At 38.2% G+C, this 24,297-nt stretch overlaps 1 protein-coding gene across 1 annotated transcript; it reads left to right on the top strand.

Annotated features, from left to right (window-relative positions):
* Positions 1-18,040: 18,040 nt before the first annotated feature.
* On the top strand, positions 18,041-24,077 carry LOC135618775 (RNA demethylase ALKBH10B-like). The gene is made up of 7 exons (XM_065119986.1): positions 18,041-18,791; positions 20,565-20,707; positions 20,853-20,970; positions 21,897-21,998; positions 22,373-22,488; positions 22,570-22,724; positions 23,382-24,077. Exons 1-7 carry the CDS (start codon positions 18,182-18,184, stop codon positions 23,821-23,823), a joined length of 1,686 nt encoding a protein of 561 aa, XP_064976058.1. The 5' UTR covers positions 18,041-18,181; the 3' UTR covers positions 23,824-24,077.
* Positions 24,078-24,297: the final 220 nt, after the last annotated feature.

Here is a 24,297-nt window from a genome sequence, read left to right as displayed (position 1 = left end):
ATATTTAGGTCCCTACATTACGAACAGGTCTTTACAAATTTTTGCAAATGAGGGATGTTACACTCTCCCATTCTTAAAATAAAATTTTGGTCTAAATTTGTCATACTTCCTTCGACGAAAAGATGAGATCAGGATTGCACTTGGATAGAAGTTATCAATGTCATTGAGTCGTGCTTTTTCCTCATAACATTCAAATTTAAATTTTTTTCTAATAATTTTTATTATTCTACTACAATTGAGATTGAGTTACCCTAGTTTAGTGCAAAATGACCAATCCAGTGATAGTGTCAAGTTGATTTTTAGTGCTACAAAGATAGATAGTCTTTTAAGTTAGTACAGTACTACTCCTCGATGTCAAAGTAATTTAAACGACCACTATAGAAGTAAAAATACTTGATAAGAAAATTATATTTAAGAAGAAATAATAAAAAAAATAAATTTAATTTAATTTAATTACTACCTTATATTTTATATTGAAAAAAAAAACACTATGGGCAAATACAAAAACATGAAAAGTTATTTTGAATAGGGTTATCATATTAAGATTAATGAACAATTGAGCAGATACATGATCCTTATTATTAGTTTCTTAATCCATATAAATAGATAGATGTTTATGGTAATTAGCATATTAGAGAAAATACAATTGTTAAGCTGTCTTCCATATTAGACTCCCTATCACCTCTCAAGTCCTCCTTTATTTCTTCTGATCCAGGAGGAAAAAAAGATGGATGCCGGATCAGAAGAGCATCGACGAGCTTGTGTTGTCCATGGACGGGATTCTTTCCTTTGTTCGCGGCCTCTCTGGCTTCCTCTTCCATCCTCACCGAAATGCACGGAAGCTTCCTTGGAGCCGTGGCAGACGCACGCGCGCCTTCTCGAGGAAGGTAACCCAACGCTTGCTTGCACGCATGTTTCTGCGTAGGAAGCACATATGTTCTTGGATCCATCTTCCTCCGATCATATCACGCATATTTACTGACTACGATCATATCAAACAACATAGTATTAATCGTTCTACTCTATATACGAATGCTAGTGGCAACCAGAAAAGCTGAGAGCGTGTTCTTGTTGTCACTAAATTTGATAGAGGGCACTCTAACATCATGCATCGTGTTGTTTCTTGATCTTGAAGGTTTTTAGTCACCATACGCTCTCTTCATCTCCTCCTTGCAGGAATCCGGCCATCGTCGACCAAGCAACCACCACATCGACCGTGATCAAGACGAAGACAGCTGCATGAAAAGGCCACGAACGATCGCGTCAACGGCCGAGTCATGCAATATGGCTGGCCGGAAGAGGAGATGCATCGAGTTGCCACAACGTAAGCGTTGTCGGCTACTTGGCTCTGATGCTTCCGTAACTTCACGGAGGTTGGATCAGCAAACACTGGTTGGTGATGTGCTCCAAATCGATGGCGATCGCAGTACTTCGTCCTCTGTAGGCAGTTGTAGTCCTTGAAATCGCAAACGCTTCCATCCTCCGTTGATAGTTGTAAGTAAATGTAGTCAAAGTCAACTTGTTTTCCTTTAAGGAATACTTTTGTCCTTCATCAGGTAAAGATCATTTTGAAGAAGATTGGCACGAAGCTGTGGTTCCATTTTTACTCAGTTTCAAGAGATTAAATCATCATTCTGAACGTGATGTTCATGCATTACTCCATTTCAATATAAGCCTTCTGGTGTTTATAGCCGAAGTATTGTTGTACATGCACTGTGCTTCTTTCCTTCGATTGCACCATGTCAAAGAGGGCAGTCTGCCATTTCTGTAGCAGACAAAAATGAGGTTAGAATGATGTGATGAGCATTTGTGTGCAGAATGTCTATAGTGGAATAGTCTCTGAGCTTTTTTGTGATCCCTAATTCACACTAAAAGCATCCTCATATAGAGCTTGTTTGAGATGTAGAGATGTTGAGGTAACTGAGCTAGCTATGACCAAGTTGCTAAGCATGCAAGTCCTGAATCGGAATATGATAGAGAGAGTTTCTTTAGTGGAGAGTTCACATGAAAAAGATGCTTCAGAGATCTCTTTATGCTTGATATTTGTGTAGTGTGAGAACAACTAACCTGACAGGCTTTGATGAAAGTTTGGTTTGAGTGAGAAGATTTCATCTGTCATCTCAGCTTAAGAAATGCCACCTGTTAAGTTGATGCCTCTTTTCCTTTTTCTCCTCAACTTGAAATGTGTGGGTAGCTTTAGTTGATTAGATATTCTTCTGTGTGTACGTCAATGTTAACATTTAAAAAATTTAAGATTTTTATCTTTTATTTTTTAAATAAATTGATCAGATGATATTTTAGAGATAAAGAGATCTTGATTTAAATTATTATTTACACATATAGATAGGATATTTATATGTAGATCCATCTTGGTCTCTATACCACTTAAGTCCAATAGTAGTATCCTCTACGTATTTATTTTTTTGAGAAAATTAATATAGTTTAGTTTTTTTTTACTTTTGTCTTGATTTCTTTTTCTATTTAGTTTGGTATTGGACAAAATATATTATTACTACTATTACAGAAAGAGTTGTATTTGCATGTGATTTTTTCCTCTTTTTTTTACATGATATCATAGTCGTAAGTGTGATAATTTGTATTTCAAGATCTTCTTAGCGAAGAAGATAATTTTTTTCGACTATAAATTATAATAATTGAGTTAGTGGGTTCGGTATTGAACTTTTGAATTAGTTTAACTATATGATCTTGAAAACTTGTTTGGAATCCTGTCTCATAGAGAAAAATCTATGAGATGTAGATGTAATTGGTATCAATGCTACAGCAACACCAACACTAGAGCAATGAATGTCCTAAAGAGAAGGGGACTATTAAATACAAAAGCTAAATTTATGTTAAAAAGATCTATCTCTTATTATCTCTTTAAACAGTATTTTTAAAATAAAAAATTATATTTAGAGATATCATTGTTAGACTCAAATAAGTTTAAATCTAATACATGAATAAAACATTATATTATTTATGATATTTGAAAAAAAATATATTTCTTATGTTATATTTATTCAACGATGAGTTTAACACTCATCATTAGTTTAGTTAGAAATTTTTTTTGCTTTTCAAGAATTCTTAGCTCGGACAACGATGAGAGTCTTTACTTCATGGGGAGATGGATTATCATTTTTAAAATAATAATAATAATAATAAATATAAAGAGAAGAAGGATGATGCTAACCGTAAGTCTAAGTCTTTTTCGAACAATAATATAAATCAAAAGAAGATCAAGTGTCATAGATGTGGTAAGCTAGGTTATATTAAGAAAAATTATCATGTTAAGATTAAAAGAGAAAATATTACAAATAAATAAGATCGTTCCAAATAAAAATTGGGGCAAATGTTTTATGATTGAAACTATTATAGTGGAGGCTATGATATCCATTAACTTACTGAATTGTTGATTCGGGATATCATCATCATCTCAAGATACTAAATTTATTAATCTTTGTCAATATGAAGATAAAGACACAATTATCACGACTGATAATACTATTCATCAAATAGAGAAAGAATGTAACATCGTAATCTAAGATAAAGATGATGATCATATTATATTGAAGAGTATGTTCCACGTTATAAGTTAATGCTTCTCTTTTTGTAAAGAAAAAAACCAAAAGTTTTTTTAAAAGTTTAAAAGTTTAAGTTAACAAGTGTTCTTGAAAGGAAAATTAAAAGGTTACACACCGATAATAGTAGGAAGTTCACTTCTGATATATTCTTCTCCATTTGTAAAGAGCATGATATCAAAAGGATATTCATTTGTGCAAATACACCACAATAAAATGATATGGTAGAATGAATGATTCAATATCTCATAGATACTTGTAAGAGTTGGCTTTATATAAAGAATTTACCCAAAGCCTTGTGGATAAAAGGCATAACATATATAACTTATATTATTAATCAAACTCCTCTTAAGCTAATCAATTTGAAGTCTTCATGTGAACACATATTTGGTGAGAAACTAAATATTAAATATTTTAAAGTATTTAATTCTCCAAACCGACAAGTTTTGAGTAAATTATTGTACGATCTAGGTAAGAATATATAAATAATTAATACACTAATTATAGATAATCTATTTTAGGTAAGAATATATACAAAACTAATACACTAATTATGGTTAAATAAATCTTGTAATTTCTACAATAATTTTTGTCATAACTTTTTTCATTGATATCCCCCCTCAAATTGATGCTAGATGATCAAAAAGTATTAATTTGTCAACAAGAGAGTGATGTCGGTGTTGAGAGAGAGCCTTAGTAAACACATCGATAGTTTGGAGATCGGTTGTGATATGCAGAAGAAAAATGACGCGAGCATCATATGCTTCACGAATAGAGTAACAATCCACTTCAATGTACTTGGTGCGCTCATGAAATATTGTGTTAGCAGCAATTTGAATAACACTAGTATTGTCTACATGGAGCGGAGTAGGCTCAATTTGGGGAAACCCTAGCTCACCCAATAGTCCTCAAAGCTAAACAATTTGGGAACATGTAGCTGACATAGCGTGGTGGTACTCTGATTCAGTGGAGGACTTAGGCACTCAATCTTGCTTCTTGCTTTTCTAAGAGAAAAGAGAGGTACTAAGAGATGTACTAAGAAACATACACCAACCAATAATTGAATGTCCAGTATAAGAACAACCATCCCAATTAAGATCACTATATACAACTAAACGAATAGAAGAGTCCACAAGGAAGAAAAGACTTTGGGCACAAGTGCCTTGCAAATAGCGAATAATGTGATGAACAGCAACCAGGTGGAGGTGCTTAGGCGCTTATATAAATTGACTAACTTATTAAACAACGAAAGAAATATCAGGCCGAGTAATAGTCAAATAGTTCATGCTCCCCACCAATTATCTATATAAAGAGGGATTAGAGAGAAAATCACCCTCATCACGATGATATTTAATATTCATTTCCAAGAGGGTATCAATATAATGACTATCTTGAAGGCTAGCTAAAGTAATTAACTCTTGAATGTATTTATGCTAGTGTAAGAAAATTCCAACCGAGGTAGAATATACCTCAAGGCCCAAAAAATACTATAAAGGACCCAAGTCCTTCATATGAAAAGAATCCTAAAGTCGCCCTCGAAGCTAAGAAATCAATTTAGAGTCAGTCCCAGTAATAACAATATTATCAACATATACTAAAAGCAAGATGATTCCCTTAGCAATCTTGCAAAGAAACAAAGAGGAATCGTACTGACTCTGAACATAAGCTAATAAGCATAGAGCAAAACTTATCAAACCAAGCATATGGAGGCTGTTTCAAACCATAGAGTGATCGTTTAGCTAACAAATATCAAAAGAGGGTATAGAAAATAATCCTGATAGTAGAATTATATAAATTTCTTTCCTAAGATCTCCATGCAAAAGACATTCTTAACATCTGTCACAATAACCAACTCTTGGAAGCAACAATAGCTAGAACAAGTTGCATTGTCGTCATCTTTACTACAGGTGCAAATGTCTCTTCATAATCTACCCCATACGCTTATCGATTATGGAGTGTCACTAACCTAGCTTTATATTTGTCAAATGAGCCATCAGACGGAAGCTTAATGGAATATGTCCATTTACAACCAATGGGCTTAAAACCAATAGGATAAGAAATAATATCCTAAGTATGATTATCTTGAGAATAAGAAGTAGAAACTATAGTATTAGCTAAAGTGGTAGAGAAACCATACCTATCAAGAGGATGACTAAAGTGGTAGAGAAACCATACCTATTAAGAGGATGACTGATATGGAGGGTTCTATAAAGAGCCATCGGAGCAGGCACTGGATCATGATCAGGAAGGATTTGTGATGATGGGGATTGTCATCATTGATAGACAATACTAGATTTAAAATGCTCGATTGGTGGAGAGATATCATCAAAGCTAGGAATTGGGACACCGTCGAAAGGGAAAACATGTAGCTGAAAATATTACTCGTGTTCAAAGTGCTGAATCTCATATTGTGATGATGAAATCAATTGATGAGTTTATGGACTAATAAGCATTTGAGATAAGTGATGCAGGACAAACTTCGATCATGGACTTGAATCATCGAAAGACAAATCGTTGAAGTATGAGAATCAGACGTTGGGCCAGAAAGCATCATGTCAGAGATTAGACATTGGGCCGAAGGATTGGTCGATGTGTCGAAGGATGGATTTCATGTTATGAGTTCGGGTATCGAGCCGGAAGGATCAGATGCTACAAGAGGTCAATATGCTGATGAATCGGAGAATACGCCGAAGAAAAGAACGAAGTACTAAACGAGCAAATAACATGTCGGGCAATATGCTGAAGGCTTCATGATTGTAATTAGAGCCGTTAAGTCTTGATCAAAGTTGTTTAGAGTCTAATTAAGTTGGTTTTAGGGGCGTAACCATGCCAACTTGATCAGAAGCCCATTAGGCCCGAACCAAGGTTGAATTGGGCCTATTCGAAGGTTAATTCAATGACATGGGGTTGGGCTGAGCTGGGATGTGGTTCCGCTTGTGGGTTAGAAAATATAAATTACACTTTTCTGAAAATCCTGACGATAGAACCGCCTAGGCAAGAGATGGTACTGCCCAGATTAGTAGTAGAATTGCCCAACCAAGTGATGGTACCATTAGAGGCTAGGTTCCCTAGCTTTGTCGGGTGATGGTACCGCCCGACGTAGGCGATAATACTGCCAGTTCCTCGAAAACCCAAGGATTTAAATTTTTGGCTCTATTTTTGAAGTCATTTGGGGTCTATAAATACCTCACTCATACTTGCTTGATGAAGCAAGAAAATAACAAGAATTCTTGATAATAAAAGTATTGTAAACTCTCTTGAAATGTGTTGAGTCTCTTCCTCCTTGGGTTTAGAGGATATATTAAGGAGGTGTGAGGTCTTTTGTAAAAGAGGGGTATAAATGTTCTCTCTTAAGCTTGTGAAAAATAGAACGGGTTATAATAAGGATATTTGATCTTCATTGTTAAAAAGAAGATCAATATTGAAAGTCGATGGTATCGGGAGAAGAGGAATCAGGAGTGAACGTAGGTCGGGACGACCAAACCACTATAAATCAGTTTGTATTTCTCTTTATTCTTTTTTTTGTTATCACTAACCGATTTAGTTGCTCACTACCCTTATAAACATTCTAAGTTAAATATATTTCTGATATAGATTTTTTTATTAAACTTTCAAATCAAAACTTTATTTCAAAAGTACAAATTCACCCCTCCCCTCTCTCTTAGTGCCTTTATGATTCTAATACAAAGAAAATCATATTTATAGAAATACACATATAATTATAAGCTTGTGGCACTCATGAGGAGGCAAGTGAACAAAGCAAACACATCCAAATATGTGTAGCATGTGATAATTAAGATGCGTACCGAAAAGATGATAATAAGGAGAATCAAAATTCAATTATTAAGAAGAAAGATGATTAATTAGATAAACTATAGTAAACAAAGCTACCACCCAAAATTTAGGTGAAACCGAAGACTTTAAGAGTAACGTTTGAACTATATCCAATAATCGATAGTTTTTACGTTCAACAACCCATTCTATTAAGAGGTATAAGGATATGATCGTTAAGATATAATATATTTTTATTGCAAAAAGACTTGAAAGTCATGTGACATATATTTGTCGTCATTATCAGACCATAAAATCTTAATGCAAGTGAAAAATTATGTTTTAATATATGCCACAAAAGTTTGAAAAATAGTGAACATCTTAGCTTTAATACGTGTGACATGATATAATTTTTTTTTATTATTTATTTGATATTTTTTTATTTTATATTACATGTTGCATGTATTGTGATATTTATTGATCTATGCAATTAGAATTGAATTATGATGAGCTCGTGATAATGAGATTGATTTGTCTTTAAACACAGACCCTAAATAATCTCGATCATAGGTTACTCGAGAGGAACATCGAGATAATCGGACAGATTTGTGTGTTGTATACATGTCTATATGATGGATACAATTAGTCTTATAGCTACTCGTGTGGGGACATTAGGGATACAGTGCAGGTGCTTATTGGAGAATGAGTTCAGTGATTGATCCGTTGATGGAATACTGGATAGTTGATGATAACTCATTGTCAGACAATGATTCTGTCATCCCAACGATGTACATAGTCCTTAGACTTGAGATACTAAAGATATCCTATATGAGTACTTCATTTTTTTATATTGGACTTATAGTCTTGGAAGTTCCAAATCTAGCACAATCAGTTATCGAGAGTGACAGCTAACCTTACGAGAGTTATTAAGTATCAATAGAGGATTATACTCTTGGTGTCATGAGAGGAATACCTCATGTATTCTTGCTCAGGTAAATCTCTAACCAAAGTCATTTGGATTGAGTGAGAAAGAATTTTTCGGGAGAATCCGATTAGAGTGAGACTTGAGTAAAAACTATATGGACCTGACAACACCATACATAGTATACAGTCTCTGAGATATTAGATAGATGATGGACTATAAGTACATGATAACTGAGGATAGACAAGTCTAATGGATTGGATTCTCCTATATCGTTTGAGGACTGCGATATAGTGACATAATACGTTCGTAGTCGATGAGTCGAGTGAATTGTTATGGAGATAATAATTCACTGAGCTAGAAGGAGTTCTGATATGAATGACTTACAACCAGCTTAATATTGGGCTTAGAGGGTCACACATATATGGTAGGTATTGCGACGAGTAGATGTTCGAATATGATATATCCGTTGAAGTCCATATCTTATTAGATATCCAATAAGCTCCTGAATTATTGGATCCTATGAATAAGATCCAATAAGAGCCAATGTGAGATTATTGGGTAGAGACCCACTAATCTAAGAGGCCTGGATAGTTGAATGAAGATCCAATACCTAATAGGGCAAGATCCATTAGAGTTAAGTTGATAAGGGGCCTCTATAAATACGAGGGAACCAAATGGTCATAAGCTAGACCTCTTTTGATTGCTCCATCCTATTCTCCTCTCACATTCTCTTTCTCAACTAGCAACCCTTATTTGAGGCATGTGGAGATTTGAGGAGCAACTTTATAGCCCCTATCGTGTGGATCACCACTAGAGAGGGGGACAATTGACCTCCTTCATCCTTTCCCATAAATATGTAGGATTTTAGGGATATACGATTTTCTTAGGTAAAATATATCTTTTTTATATGCGTAAGTTTTGATTTTATAATTTTTGCATATCAATCTTCACACGACTATAAACATCAATGAACATCACAAAATATTTATATTACATATGTGAAATGATGGGAGTAATACTCAAACATCACTATGTATAATCTCAAAACATGTATTAGTACGACCATCATAAGTAAGGAAAGGTAAATTAGGAGGCAATCTATGAGTAGAACACTGATCTTTATTACCAAGAAAACCACGCTTCGTTAAATTAGACAAAATTACATTACTTGGATGGCCCAATCATCTATATCAAACTTCAGTCTTATTTTCAACAATAATAGAAGCCAAAGATAAAGTTCTTGGAATAGTAAATTGACATAAATAATCTTCCCACTTTAGGCTCACCTTCCCCAACACCTGATCTAAGACAACCACCACGAGAGAAATGTGCATCACAGTTATTATCTACTATCTAACCAATAGAAATTAAACTAGTAGACAACCTAAGAGAGACGAATACATGACAAAAAGAATGTCCAATATCACCAATGGTTGCAATTGAAAGATTACTGTCATTAGCAATATGAATATTTTGTGTACCAGTATACTACCGTAGATTATGTAATGAATTAAGTGAGTCAATCATATGATTGGATACTCTAGAATCAACAAACAAAGGAGAAGAAATAGTCTTACCTTGGCCTCAAGTCCAAGGGTAAAGAATACTATGAAAATAATCCATTAGAACCATTTTTAGAGTAATAATAGACTGATTGGTGCTAGTGGTTGTAGATGTAGGACCAATAATGTGATGGTCTGGAATAGTAGCTTGAAAAGCTTAGGCTCATTAATTTTTTGGATATGTAGGACAGTCCTTGATAATATGTAAATTCTGCTTATAGAAATTATAGAATTTCTTACCATAATTGTGGGCAATATGCTCGAACTCCTTACAATTATAGCACTGCATTTGTCCCTTTCTCTATTTTTCACACAACAATTCAAATTCTAGTCTCAATTTCATTAAAAATTGATCACACATACTAACTTCATGAACCATCGGAAGGGCAGCTTAGGCCTCTTTAGGTACCTTAGAATAAATAGATAATACCAAAATATTCACTCCATAGATTAATAAATCCAGAATAATATTGCTCGATAGAGAAATTATTTTGACTAAAGTTACTAATCTCGAGTTCTAGTTGAAATCATCTTGTATTATTATCTTGATAATATATGCGCTTCAGATAATCTCACATCTTCAGAAAATATGATGAGTATAAATTGTTCACCATATAAGTTTCAATAGATCCTAAAATCCAAGAGATAATTCGAGCATCCTTTGCCTCCCATTAGCTAAGTTCCTTAGCAGTAGAAAACTCGTAAATGTGACTCTAAAACTCCTTCCCTTTTAGAAACATTTTGAATTGAAATTCTTATGTAGCATAATTCTTTTCTGTAAATTTGATAGCCAAGGTCTTTGTAGGTATTCTTCCAAAAAGATTCACAGTAGACATTCTTCAAAAAATAAATTCAAATGCAGATATCTCAATGGCTGTCAACCATAAGTTGATTGATAAAAAAAAAAATCTCAAAATAAAGTTGTTGATCAGAAATTAATCAACCCAGAATAAGAAAAAAGAAAGGAGATTAGAAAACTTCGAAAGACAAAAACAAAGCTGACAGTAATTTAAATATTTAGTTATGGATTCAAGAACCTGGCTTTGATATCATGATGAGTTTTGAGTAAATGACTAAATGACCTCCCCTTAAGGATCCTTTCTATTAAATAAGAATTGTTGTATAATCTATTTTAGGTAAGGCTATATACATTATTGATAATCTATTTTAGGTAAGAATATATACACAGTGAATACACTAATTATGTTAAAATAAATCTCATAATCTCTGTCATAATTTTTGTCATAATTTCTACCATTGATACATGTCATATTCATATGTCGGGCTCAAAAGAGAAGCAAACTTAATGCTAACACCAAAAAGTATATTTTTATTGGTTATGACAAAAGGAAGAAAGATTGAAAATGCATAGATCCAATGTTTGATTAAGTTTGATTAAGTTTCTTCTTATTATCCTCCATAAGTAGTGTTTTTAAAAATATCAATCATAATAGTGAAAGTGATATATGTTGAAAACCTATGATTGAATTTCTTTTGCCATCCAATACTTCTATGGATTTTGGCTTATCTTTTTTCTCATCTACTTATATTATTTCTTCGTTATCAATGATAGAGCAAAGTAACAAGGGGAGTAATGATATTCATAAAGAGAAAATTTCAACATTGAGAAAATAAAAAAAAGATAATTATTAAAACAGAATGTTAGAGAGATGGAGATAATATAAGCATGTCATTTTTTTTTTGAATCAATTGATGATCTTGAGCATATTTATTTTGATGAAGCCAAAGGTGTTAAGGAGCGCAAAGGTGATATGGATGAAGAAATAAAGGCTTTCTTAAAAATACAACTTGGAATCTTGTAACAAAGCTTGTAAATATAGATTTAATTACTTGCATATGAGTCTACAAGATGAAACACAAGCCAAATAAATGTATAGATTATTATAAGATAAGACTTATTGCAAGAGAGGTTTCTAAAAAAAATATGGAGAATATTATGAGGAAACCTTTAGTCTTGTGGCCAAGATGATATATATGGTAATAGTGATTGCTCTAATAGCTAATATTAGATAGAACCTTTGATAAATTGATAAGAATGTCTTCCTCTTTGATGAAATTAACATGGATATTTAAATAGAATAACTACTTGAGTATATTTCTATTTCTAAATCAAATTACATTTACTTCACTTGATACAAATATAAAGCTAACTTGTAATGATAGTAAGATTTTTTTTTTATTCTTGATCTTTTCGTGCTTTTATTAGTAGTCTTATCCACCTAATAATTATAAGACCAAATATTATTTTTTCAATTGGTTTTATAAGTAGTTTTATATAATATTTAAGGAAGCCACATCTTGATGAAGTAAAGAGAATTTTAAAATATATGAATTCTATTCTTGATTTGAGATTATTTCATAAGAATAATATTCATCCTGAATTGTATGGTTAATATAGCTTTTTTTTTATTTTTGAGAAGTTTAATATAGCTTTTTTTATTTTTATCTTAATTGCTTCTTCTCTTATTTGATTATTTGATCTTAGGTTAATAATATCTTGTTATTTTTATTTGAGAAAGGTTTATGACCTCTCTCTTTCTTTAAGATCACAAGCAACTTGATCGAGCACTAAATTTATGATGATTACATCTGGGCATCAGCTAATCTCTGACTTGGCATCCTCAACTGATATTTCTTCCATCAGTTAAGCCTTTATGGATTGCTTGTTAATTCAAAGTGATGTTTCTTAATTATTAAGATCTTTAATATGCAACTGCTCTAATCCAAAATATTTGAGTGTCAAATCATGTGCCCAGTAAATCCAGTTGTATCATCATATGTTGTATATTCCCTGTTGCATGCTGCAGTTCTTGTTAGCTGATAAGTCTCTCTTGGGTTGACATCACTGCAAGCTTGCTGCTAGCTATTGGTTTCTGTCAATGTATTTATATTCTATTTCTAGATCTTTACTGCTGCATGCTTCATGATGACTACTACTATCTTTTATACTCTCATAAATGTGAGAATATAATGTCAGGTATATGTATCCTGTAGCTGTAGCCATACCCTGTTTAGAATCCTATCTGAGTTTATGAAACAAACTACTGAGAAAGAGGTCTTCTTTAGCTTTGTCAGTATGGAATTATTCTACTTGATATCTTCAAAGTTTTGACAGAGTGATTCAGATTGTTGGGTTTAATATCTTTGTGAAATGCATTATATGTAGAATAGACACATAAAAGAAGCCTACAAAATGCATCTGCTATTACCTGTGAATGCTTCAGTAGCTATAACATTATGCATCTTGTTCCTCATCAACACCCACATCTAAGATCCTGGTGTTGGAAGGAGCAAATATTTGATCACACAGATTCACCAACTCCAAACTCATTAAATTATCCTCCCCTGATCTGCTTTTGGCATGTTTCAAAAGTCAAGATGGGAAACAGAAGACAAGTTTCAGACTACTGCAAGTTTGCTTGGAAGCATTACCACCTATGCAATCTTGTTTATGCAGAACTAACATGCTTTTGATTCTTATAAGAAAATATTAGTTGGATGAGTGTAATGGGGACTTTCTCTGTAGCTGAAAGAACATACAATTGCCATCACAACGTCTGTAGTTGGCACAGCTGTCTTGTTCCCTATAAAGGAAATTGACTAATATATGTTTCCATGCTTGGCTGACTTGATACATATCTGACTTTATTAATTAGTGTCACATCATTAAAAAAGGTGAGCCTAAATGTTCTTTGATTGAACTTTGTAGTTGGACTCTCCCTCTTTAAAGAAGGATTCAGTTAGATGAAATTTGTATTCCATGTTCCACCAAAGGTTTGTGGTTTAACTTGCAACTAATAATAATATTCTTCCTTCAAAAGTAATATGGAAATATTGAATTGCTAATGTTATTGGTTATCATCATGAGGATATGATAACCTTCACTGATGTTGTTGTTCATGTGGCAATAGAGAAACAGTAATCATAGAACAGATGGAGGAAGTTGTCTTTCTTCCTTCCCACTGACTTGATTGCCCAAAAGAAAGCCATGCTTTCTTGAAAGTACTGGAGTTCCCTAACCACTTAGCTGAATGAGTGGAGAGGGGCAAAAAGAGCATCTGATTCCTCCATTGCCTTTGGAAAGCTAAAGCCACAACAAATGCTGCATCTCTAATGTGTTAATCATTGTTGCCATGTGCTGCAGGAACTACTCTTCACCACCCAAAGACTCCTACAAATTGGACTGCAAGAGAAAGGATAGATTCTCTTAGGAACAGTTGAACTATTTGTCACTCTTCCAGTGTTCTACTGAAATAGCATGGAACAGATTCTCATTCAGATTCCATTCAATTGATCTTGCCTGCTATGGATATAGTACAGAGTAGCAAACCTAAGGTAAAACTTAATACCATGTATGTACTAATCTAATCGAGCTGTATTAGTCAATCTAGCATAGACTGCATGCCAAGTTGTGTTTGTTTATTGCTCGATAATAAGATTAGATGGAGCTCATATGAACAAAAATTCAGTGTGTGGTCAACTTGCACAACATATGAAAGCTTCAGAAAAGAGCATGTTGTGGGTTAAGAACTTAATATGAGTGATGGAGCCATTTGTGCTGCTCACTGCTCCTTGAATGATGATGCAGTAAGGAATAAAGTCTCCAAGATGACCCTTGAAAAGGTGCCTTTAGGAGCCCCATGCAATAAAGATATAGCAGAAGCTTTGTGGTTTGTCAGGATACATATATATTGATTGCTTGTGCAACTTTGCATTTGACTTGGAGATCAATAGAAGATGTTGTAGCTGAGTTCTAATGACATGAACACAGTCATTTTCATGGAAACACTTGCTTCGTTTAATGGTTGTGTATAAGTTAAATAGAAATGGATTTGCCATCTTCCTTCTTTGAAGGTAGAATCTTTCTTTAGATTTCAAGACCATGCTTTGTTGTCTGTCCTTTATGTATCTATATATATCTACTCTGCTTCCCAAATAAGGATCTTTGCGTCAGCATTTGAGGATAAACAATTGGCAGGATTGCATCATGACTTGCATCAAAGCGTCATAAAAGAAATCTCTCTCTCTCTCTCTCTCTCTCTCTCTCTCTAAAGCATGGTTGATTAGGAGAATTTGAATAGACTGTTGAGAGCACTACGGAGATGTGTATGTTGCATCCACCAATCCATGTCTTCACATGGCTTGGATATGGTGCATCATCGTCTCTTTAAGTTTCCACCACCCATAGAGCACCTTGGATCTCTTTCCCCTGTAGATTATTCCTCAGAAGGGGAACAAGGAAAAGGACCACAGCGATCACGCTTGCTCATGGAATGGTTCAGGTTTCGTTCCCTGAGGTGGATATATCCTCACCTTTTGATCCATCCATCCTCTGCAGGCTTTGTTTCTTCCATGCTTCAACACCACCCTCTGTTTCTGCCACATTGCATCGTATCATGACGCAGTGCATCGTGTCGTGTTGTTTTCGGCTTTCTGTTTCCACCATGAGAGGTAAGTCTTTGGTGCAACGTTTTCTGCCACCGGTCATGGCTGTCGACCAATGAACGGACGACGGGCGTTGACCGGAGCAGAGCGCGCCGATGAAGGTCCATTTGCGGTCGCACGATCCAGAAAGAAAGCAATGGCGCCAGAGGCTTGGAAGTCAACGCGCCACTGCATGCATCCGGAGATCGCCGGGGTGGAGGTGGCAACCGGAGGAAGTGGAAATCGGCGGAGGGCCACCGGCTTTTGGACAATAGCGACTGCCGTCGCACCACTCGCCGGTGATGCGGAGAGTCAACCGAGCTGCAACCTCATGTACCAATGAAATGAATGGTTGAGCAAATGTCCAACAAAATACGTCACTTTTATTAGCATAAAAGTGACACTCATAATATTTGGGACATTTTGAATCTTTGTTAAAAATTATATTCACAAAATATTTTTAATTTTTTTTTACATCCACAACATAGAGCAAATCAAATTGAGATACAACTTCAATATTAATTTGGTAATGATATATCAGATTTTTTATCAAAAAGTTAACACTTTTAAATCTCCTTTGATATATCAAATTCACTTAAAAGATTGATATTAAAACACATTGCTCATCTATTATTTTTTAGGGGGAGAAACTAATGAATTAATCCCACAAGTAAATATTATCTAATTTTCTTTTTTAAAATATTATATAATTTTGCTTTCTTTCTTCTTCTTCTTCTTCTTTTGTTTCCTAACCTTTAGGTTTAACTCCTATCTTCGTGGCCTTTCAATTGAAAAGGAGAAGCACACGATGCTCTCCGCCATGCTCTCTGCTGTGGACATGGATGCCTTTCATGTCCATCGACATTACCAAGTACCCACACCATCACGCTTTATGCCTAACTTGCCTTTCTCGGATAAGAGCCACGTGTGTGCAATCAGAAAGGTCGCCTCCATTCCCTTATAGCGCCAAGGATGTAAAAGACAACTGAACTAATGCACTCGTCAAAGTTGTAATTATGGTCGTCGGATACCGACAAATTCGAATCTTAAAGCAGATTCTTCGTGTAGCGTCATCGATGTGTTGAGCCTCTTCACATCAATGCAATCAATGAATGATAAACCGTGCAGTGACGACTCGGATATCGGCACATGCAGACCACCACCCACCCATCACCATCGAGTGGGCTCCCCACAGCGACCTCTCTCACATTCTATATAGAATTTACTTTCTGGAATTTTTGAAAAAAAAAGTTGAGTTGAATGTGTCATATAATCACATTAATTATTTTAAATATATAAAAATTATATCCAAGAATATTTGGAACGAGAAGAGTTTGGACTCTCTCTCTCTCTCTCTCTCTCTCTTTTTGTTTTTCTTTTCTGAGTTGGGTGGCTGCTATCGTCTTCCTCCACTTTCATCGTTACAGGTGGGACCCGCGGGACAGGGGATCCACTTGTTCGGCCAACCATCATCGGCTGCGCTGTCGAACGAGGCGGGACCCAAAACCAAGCGTCGGTTAGGCTGCAAAGCAAATGGCGCGCGACAATGCGCCGACCGGAGGAGGAGGAGGAGGCAGATGTTTGGAAGCGGAAGAAAGTAAAAGGCGGAGAAGGAAACGCCGAGCACGTATCTCGAAGCATCATGACATTTACCCGACTTCAGTTCAGATGGAAGCGTCACACATCAACGCCTACGATGCTTCTCCGACCCTTCCAACTCCTTCCACAACCCATTTTAGGTTTCGGATTCTGTTCAGATGTGCTGGCAGTCTTCGAGTTGGCATTGACGAACTCCAGCCCGTAGACCTTGGTTTCTTGAAGACATGTAGCTCCATTATTACTATTATTATTCTTTTGGTTGACTTTTATGTTCGAGATTGAATCTTTCGATTGCTCGAGGAGCCATTGGCCCTTCCTCCTCAAACGGTTGACCCGAACGATCGGTGTAATTATTTACTAGATCAAACTGTTCGACTCTTCACCCATGCGACTCTGAAATCCGCGACTGGAAGGTGCGGGAAGCTCGCCCAGAATAAGGCGCGCGGCCACCTCGGTGTGCGTGCCACACAAGTTTGGCGTTACGAGAGGGAGGTAGCCAGGCGTTCCTTGGCGTGGGACCCACCGCCATTTGTGGGTGTTGTGAACCCTGTTGCCTGTTCACCCTCCCGTCAACTGCTATCGTAAACCTACACGCAAAATGGCAAGAGGCGCAAAAGGCGAACCTCAACGGACGTGCTCGCTGACGCCACCCTCCACGGGATTGCTAGAACAGCCGCAGCGTGACAATACAGATGTCTTTACGCATCTACGTATTTTTATATATGATGGTGTGATACGCAACCCTTTTAATAATTTCAGCGAGATCACAACCGTTGGATCACGGAGGCTGAATCACTATCGTCGGCGGGGAGGGTCCGTTGACCAACGGTCCCCAAGAATCGGACGGCGGAGATCCCTGGCCCCACCCGGCGCTGCCACGAGTCCGCCCGAGCGAGAGGCGGCGGAGGCATCGACGTGCGCGTCGGGCGAGGAGCACGTGCTGCAAGACGCAAAAGGATGGGATCCCGTCACCGACGCGGTGAGGCGGTGAGCAGCATCTCGGTGGGTATTCGCGAGCACCTCTTCCCAAATAAGTGCCCTGTACTCTCCCGGTCGTCCCGGTTGGGGTCCTTCGGCCCTATGTCTTCGCCACGTGGCCGAGGCTGTACTGGTTCCCCTAGTATTTATAGAGCCTTCGGGGTCTCGTTTGCTCTGTCTCGTCCTTTAGTATCTTCTCTCTCGCTAATTGTTATACGTTTCTACCGCTCGCTCTGTCGCTCCCACTCCCTCTCTCGCTCTAGAAATTTCCGTGGCGTAGATTTGGGGTGGGTAGTAGGAAGAGTGATTGGTCGGTGGGGTTGATGGCGACGGCGGTGGCAGGGGCCGCGACTGCCGCGGCGGCGGCGGTGGTGCCGGAAGTGTACGCCAGGGACGCGATGATCGCGTGGTTCCGCGGAGAGTTCGCGGCAGCGAACGCGATCATCGACGCGCTGTGCAGCCACCTGGCGCAGATCGGAGGGGCGGCGGAGTACGAGGCGGTGTTTGCCGCCGTACACCGGCGGCGACTCAACTGGATCCCGGTGCTCCACATGCAGAAGTACTACTCGATCGCTGACGTCGCCGCCGAGCTCCGCGTAGTCGCGGCCAACCGCGATGTGGCCTCTTTCGCCTCCGCGGCCGAGGATCCGACGGAGGCGAAGCAGCTGGTGACGACGCCAGAGGAGGATAAGCCGGTGGAGAGCGGCGGTGCTCAAGCGGAGGAGGAACATGCTGCTTCAGAGGAATCAGTGGTAGACGGCGTTGGCATCGCAGTTGAAGAGGAAGCGGCGGCGGAGGAAGAACCTGCTGCTGCAGAGGCGGTGGCGGACGACGGCGTTCAGGTTGTCGTAGTGGAGGAAGCGGCGGCGGACGAGGTTTCTTCCGGTGATTCTTCGGATCACAAGGGTACCGAAGGGGGCGACGCCAAGGGAGGTAACTAGTAATTTCTTCCTCATCGACCAAATACATATATTATATATTTATTTGTTTATCCTTTTAATGATACCGTTGTGTTTACTGACTACTTTTTCACATTTAATTTGTCTAATATTTGTATTCGAAATTTCTGGATCTGTATTCCGTTGATATTAGTTAGTCGGCCGCATCGGAGCCAAATCCGCGTCACTGACTGGTCTAACCTCCTTCCCTCCTCCTCCGGCTATATTGGGGTTTTCGAGGTGGATCGGACGGCCTTGATGGACTACTCTTCGCCGTCAGATTCCAGCGGCGTTCGCCCCGCCCCAGCAGCAGGCGGCGGCAATCGAGTCACCGTACCCAACTAGGCCCGTGAGTCGGTTCACGGACAGGGGAATCGAAGTACTCATTTTGGGACCTAGGGAAGTGTTTGATTCACGCTTTACAATTAACCTTCTTGTCTGGGATTATGTAGAGGGGGTCTTTACAAGCGGGCATGTACTCCTCGGAATGGGAAGTACATTTACTCGGAAACCTTGGAGAAGTCTCGTGCTTGGAGCCACAGCACTTTGCTGGGGGTTTCTCCGAGAGGCTCTTTGGTGCCACGTGGCAAGGGTTCGTCGTGCGCAACTCTTAGCAATGTTCAGTAATGCCGTCTGATCATAATCAGACGGGTTGCGTCGGCTATTTGCCCGTGTTTACCGGTGAGGGAGGTCGTTCGGCCGCACGTGTCGGTTCGTTTGGTGGTCAACCAACCCAGATTGGCTGGTTTGGTGATGCGCCCGGGCGCTCGCCGTGTCAGTCGGCGGTGCGGTTCGGTGCAGCGGCGGCCACGCGGCCGGACCACGTGACGGAGAACGCCTCTGTGAGAGGTGCCGTGGGGCCCATCTTTGTCGTAGTTTGCGTTAATTATTTTTGAGCCGGAGTTAACGATTCGTTAACGGAAGGCAGGAGCGCGAGAGGCAGCAGCGTTCCACTTCTCAAGCAGCCAAGATCGAAATGGGAGCCGCCTACAGCAATTATTAATTGACCCTACGTTGGCCCCCACACAGTTGTACACCGTTGTCCTCGGTCTCATTTGGGTCCGTGGCGTTCGCTAGGTCGGGCCAGATCACCGGAAACGTGTGTGGCCCGTGCTTCTAGAATTTCAGCGTGTTGAACATTGGTCCAGGGATTTGTTGGAGGAATATTCTAAGTTGAGGAACATTCTTAGCTCTATGATGTTTGACGGGAGATCAATTGTTGCACGGAAGCAGCAAGCAAGATGCAATTGCCTACCTTTGGATATGGCATCTGTTCCTCTCTTGTTTAGCATTTGGGTCTCTGTGTAGATTATCATGAATTTTTCTTCAGTCTATTTCTTTAGAATAAAGATAAAGGCAGATTACACTAACAGTTGATTAGGCACAATAAGCTAATTGATATGCTGAAGCTGCATTAGTTTTCTTCTTTATACTTCATTTTTTTAAAATTTTCTAAAACTTAGTAAAAACATAACTACTGTGACACAAACATTGAATATTTTTAATCATACTATCAATATCTAATGCTTACATATGTAACATGATGTCAAGATATCATTGAGGAATTCCCTTTTACAACAGTAGTACCGCCTTGCAAGCAAAAGGTGGATGTATAATGTTTAGCTTACTTGCTTCAATCAGGCTATATGTACAGAGTTCCCATCATTTAAGGCAATAACATCTCAAGAAGATCGTGCGCTTGCTTTTGTTTTTCCACGGGTGTTTTTTTGTATTAAGGTACTAATATTTTTAAGTGTTTGTGTCCTAGGATCTCAAGAGGAACATCAGGAGGGACAAATTTCATTCAACGAGGTCAATATTTGTGTGGGTCATGAAGATTGCTTGGCACGTCCCGAACGGATCAAGATCTTAAAAGGTTTTGTGGCCAAGGAGTCAGTGAAGGGGCATATGGCGAGTTCCATCTTACCATCATTGGGCACACTTTCTGTATAGAGATGCAATAGAAGATGCCGTAGGATTAGTAGTTGTTCAGCTTTATATTTTTGAGTTTTCCTTATGATAAAATGTGCTGATTTCTGCTGTGGTTGTTGATCAGGTTAATGTTGTTAAGGGCCTTAAATTGTACGAGGACATTTTCACAAACTCAGAGCTTCTCACTCTTGCTGACTACATTAATGAACTACGTCTTGCTGGACGCGGAGGAGAACTTTCGGGTAAAATTTTTCTCTTAGTTGGCTGCTTGTCATATGTTAGTCTCTAGCATAAAGTAGCTGCATTGCTTTGCTAAGCTCTTCACCAGAAATTAATTCATATAATTTGAGGCCAGGGTGATTTTTAACAGAATTTTTGACTTCTTGGTTACAGCTTGGAAGGTCAGAGTTACAAACTTATATTGGTGGTTTTCCTATTCAGTCTTTGCTTCAATCCTTCACAGATGACTAAAGTTTTAAGATGTTCCACTGCAGTTCAATAAACTTTAATCCACAACAACATGAGATTTTTTCCTTTACACTTGGTTTTTTGAATCTGACCAGAGTTGCTTATGTTAGGGATGCAGCATACAGCACTCTGTTAGAGGGTTTATGTTCATGGTAATGAAAAAACGTTTGCTTGAGTTTTTCATTTAGTTTTACTGTCTAATAGAACTTGGAACTGACATATTAAAATATCAGGAGCATTTTTTCACCGAGTATAAATGGATCAAGCACTGGATTTGGAGAAAGGGTTAATGTCTAGTCACTCTTCAATGAGAGCAAATAAAAAAAAATCTGGAATAAAATTACACGGAATGAAGTGAAATAAAAATCAAGTGTTTGCCTTGTGTGCTTCCATTATTTCTTAATTTTCTCTTCCTATACCTTACTTTTAGTAAGACCTAGCTATCCTTTGTTCTGCTTTATCCTCTCATGCTTTACAAAAGATGCCAGTAAATAGATGAATTCAATAAACTCTGCCTTTCTTTCTGCCAAAACTGAAGTTTGGTATATCGAGTTTGTATGATATGAAAACATTCGTCTGCATATTTTCAGACTGATGCACATAAATATGTTACAAGTTCATGCAAAAATACATTGTTCATCCAATTTGATCATCAGATGCTGAATCCGTCTAACAATTGTTTTTGTGCATATGTTTTCAGGAGAAACATTTATTTTCTTCAACAAACAAATGAAAGGGAATAAGAGAGAGATCATTCAACTTGGTGTCCCATTATTCCAATCAACTACGAAGGAGGCAGCAAGTAAACCCCAATTTCTTGAGAACAATCCTATATTTTTATTTTTGTTTCTAAGTGACACGGTCATTTTAGCTTCTAAACTATTAGCGGCATTCTGATTCTACTGGTATTCAATCATGATCATTGAATTACATAAAAGCTCAACGATCTAAAATATATTCTGTTAGCAAGGACAAGCCACTAATGTGGGTAGGGTTTCAGTCTCTTGCAGACACTTTTGGTTTTTTGTTACTCATTGCGGAACCTTAAGTATGGATTATGAATTGTTAGAGTCTGTCTGGTGGGCTGAGATGATTGGATGTCACAATGCATCCAAGAGTGTCACAATTGTGTTAGACCAATAACTGCTGGGTAATTAAAGAAATATTTTGATGTAGGTAATATCGAACCGATTCCGACTGCTCTGCAAACTGTAATTGATCACTTGGTTCAGTGGCGCTTAATTCCAGAAAGTAGGAAGCCCAACAGTTGCATAATCAACTTCTTTGATGAGGTAAAATCCCTTTTCTTAGAGCATCATGGAGATCTTATGCCTTCGATTTCTTACATGCACCCACTGTTGGTTGTTCTGCAGGATGAGCATTCACAGCCATACTTCAAACCTCCACATTTGGACAATCCCATTTCCACGCTTCTTCTATCTGACACTACAATGGCTTTTGGACGCTCTCTTGTCAGTGATCATGAAGGAAACTACAAGGGCCCTCTAACATTATCGATAAACGAAGGGTACGCACTACCATTAGCTCTCTGTTTCATCCACAGTTTCCTTAATCCAAAACCAGCAAATATAAGTTACTTCAACTGTCTAAAACAAGCATAGCTCTGCTCATGAGAGAGCTCAAAAAGGAAGGCAGCCCAGGAGTTAAAATTGACCTCCATATTTGATCCATTTTACAAATTTAGCATGAGAGGATAACCATAAATAAGAGGATACAACATTATTGAGATCAACTTGTATCTAGAAAAATTTACGACCAGACCAATCAAGAACCAAAATCAAATTAGGTCAACGGCTCGATGGTTTCAAATCGACCTGAAATTGGTTCTGGTGGTTTTATTTTGATTTTTATTCTTGGAATATAGAATTGAAATTGGAACAAATTGAAATTAAAACCGTCTAAAACTGATTTTAGTTCCAGTTCCAAACTAGAACTTATGACAACCGTTCTGTTCTGGAAGGGACAGGACTACCCAGCACAAACTCAGCTCCTCAAGTCACTGGATTGAACTAGTCCCAGAATCTTTTCTCATAAACCATTAACCCTCCTGATAAATTGCCATCCAAGCAACAGCATAGACCATCCACAGTTTTCTGACCCAGATGTATCGCAGGAGTCATCCATTTTGTGTAGTAATCATTTTTTTGTACACAAATTGTTGCAGATCGCTCCTCGTTATGCGTGGCAACAGCGCAGACATGGCGAGGCACGTCGTGTGCGCGTCACCAAATCGGAGGATCATCATCACATTCGTGAAGGTCAGAGCTGCCAGTCATCCGACAGATTCACCGACGGCACTGCAGCAGCCGACCAAAACCATGGCTCTTTGGCAACCTGCACAGAAAGTAGCCACCACCGGAGTCATCGCCTGCGGGCCTCATGCGATGATCCCAGCTGCATGGGGACTCGCTCTCCGCAGTCCCGTCGTCATGCTACCACCACCCAGAGCCATGGTCATGAGCCCCAACAAGAAGGCGCCTCGCGGCGGCACCGGTGTGTTTTTACCCTGGACTGTCGGCCCCAAGAAGTACACTAGGCATCTTCCCCCACGCATCCAGAAGAGGAGGTTACCGTCGTTGCCATCTCCGCTAGAAGTGCGGGCGTAGATCACAGTAGCAGCTTTTGAGGTGCCTTCTCTTTGTCGTGCCTTGTGATGCAGTACTGAGTGGATGTGGGTTGTTATGGTCGTGAAGAAGATGGTGGAGAGGGGATTTATTGTCGATAAGTTATGTTTCCGTCGGCGTGGTTGTCTCTCTCTTTAAAGTTTCTAGGGTAGCAGAGGTAGCGAAGTGCTTGAATCCACCCTACTGGGCATGTTAGAATTTTGTAATATTTATGTTAAGAGTTATCTTCAACGGTAGATTTTCGCTGAATCATTCAATCGATCGACACTAATTTGGAACTCCCAGATAGTCTGATGTAATCAGAAGAACTCTAACTGGAGAATTCAACACAGAACGGTAGTAATATGCTCTGCAATAGTAAAATAACCATCACAGAATTCTAATTGGATTCTCACTATAATAATAATAATAAATCGATAACTGATTGATTAGTACATATTTGTACAAATGATAGAT

This window comes from Musa acuminata, chromosome BXJ2-8, assembly GCF_036884655.1.
Source record: "Musa acuminata AAA Group cultivar baxijiao chromosome BXJ2-8, Cavendish_Baxijiao_AAA, whole genome shotgun sequence".
NCBI classification, from domain to species: Eukaryota; Viridiplantae; Streptophyta; class Magnoliopsida; order Zingiberales; family Musaceae; genus Musa; species Musa acuminata.
This window is presented reverse-complemented; position numbering and strand designations above follow the sequence as displayed.

Excerpts from the sequence above, each read along its gene's own strand:
- LOC135618775 (XM_065119986.1), top strand. The coding sequence starts at position 18,182 with ATGGCGACGGCGGTGGCAGGGGCCGCGACTGCCGCGGCGGCGGCGGTG. Across the intron at positions 18,792-20,564 it reads AGGGGGCGACGCCAAGGGAG|GATCTCAAGAGGAACATCAG; the intron begins GTAACTAGTAAT and ends TTTGTGTCCTAG. Across the intron at positions 22,725-23,381 it reads ACATTATCGATAAACGAAGG|ATCGCTCCTCGTTATGCGTG; the intron begins GTACGCACTACC and ends AAATTGTTGCAG.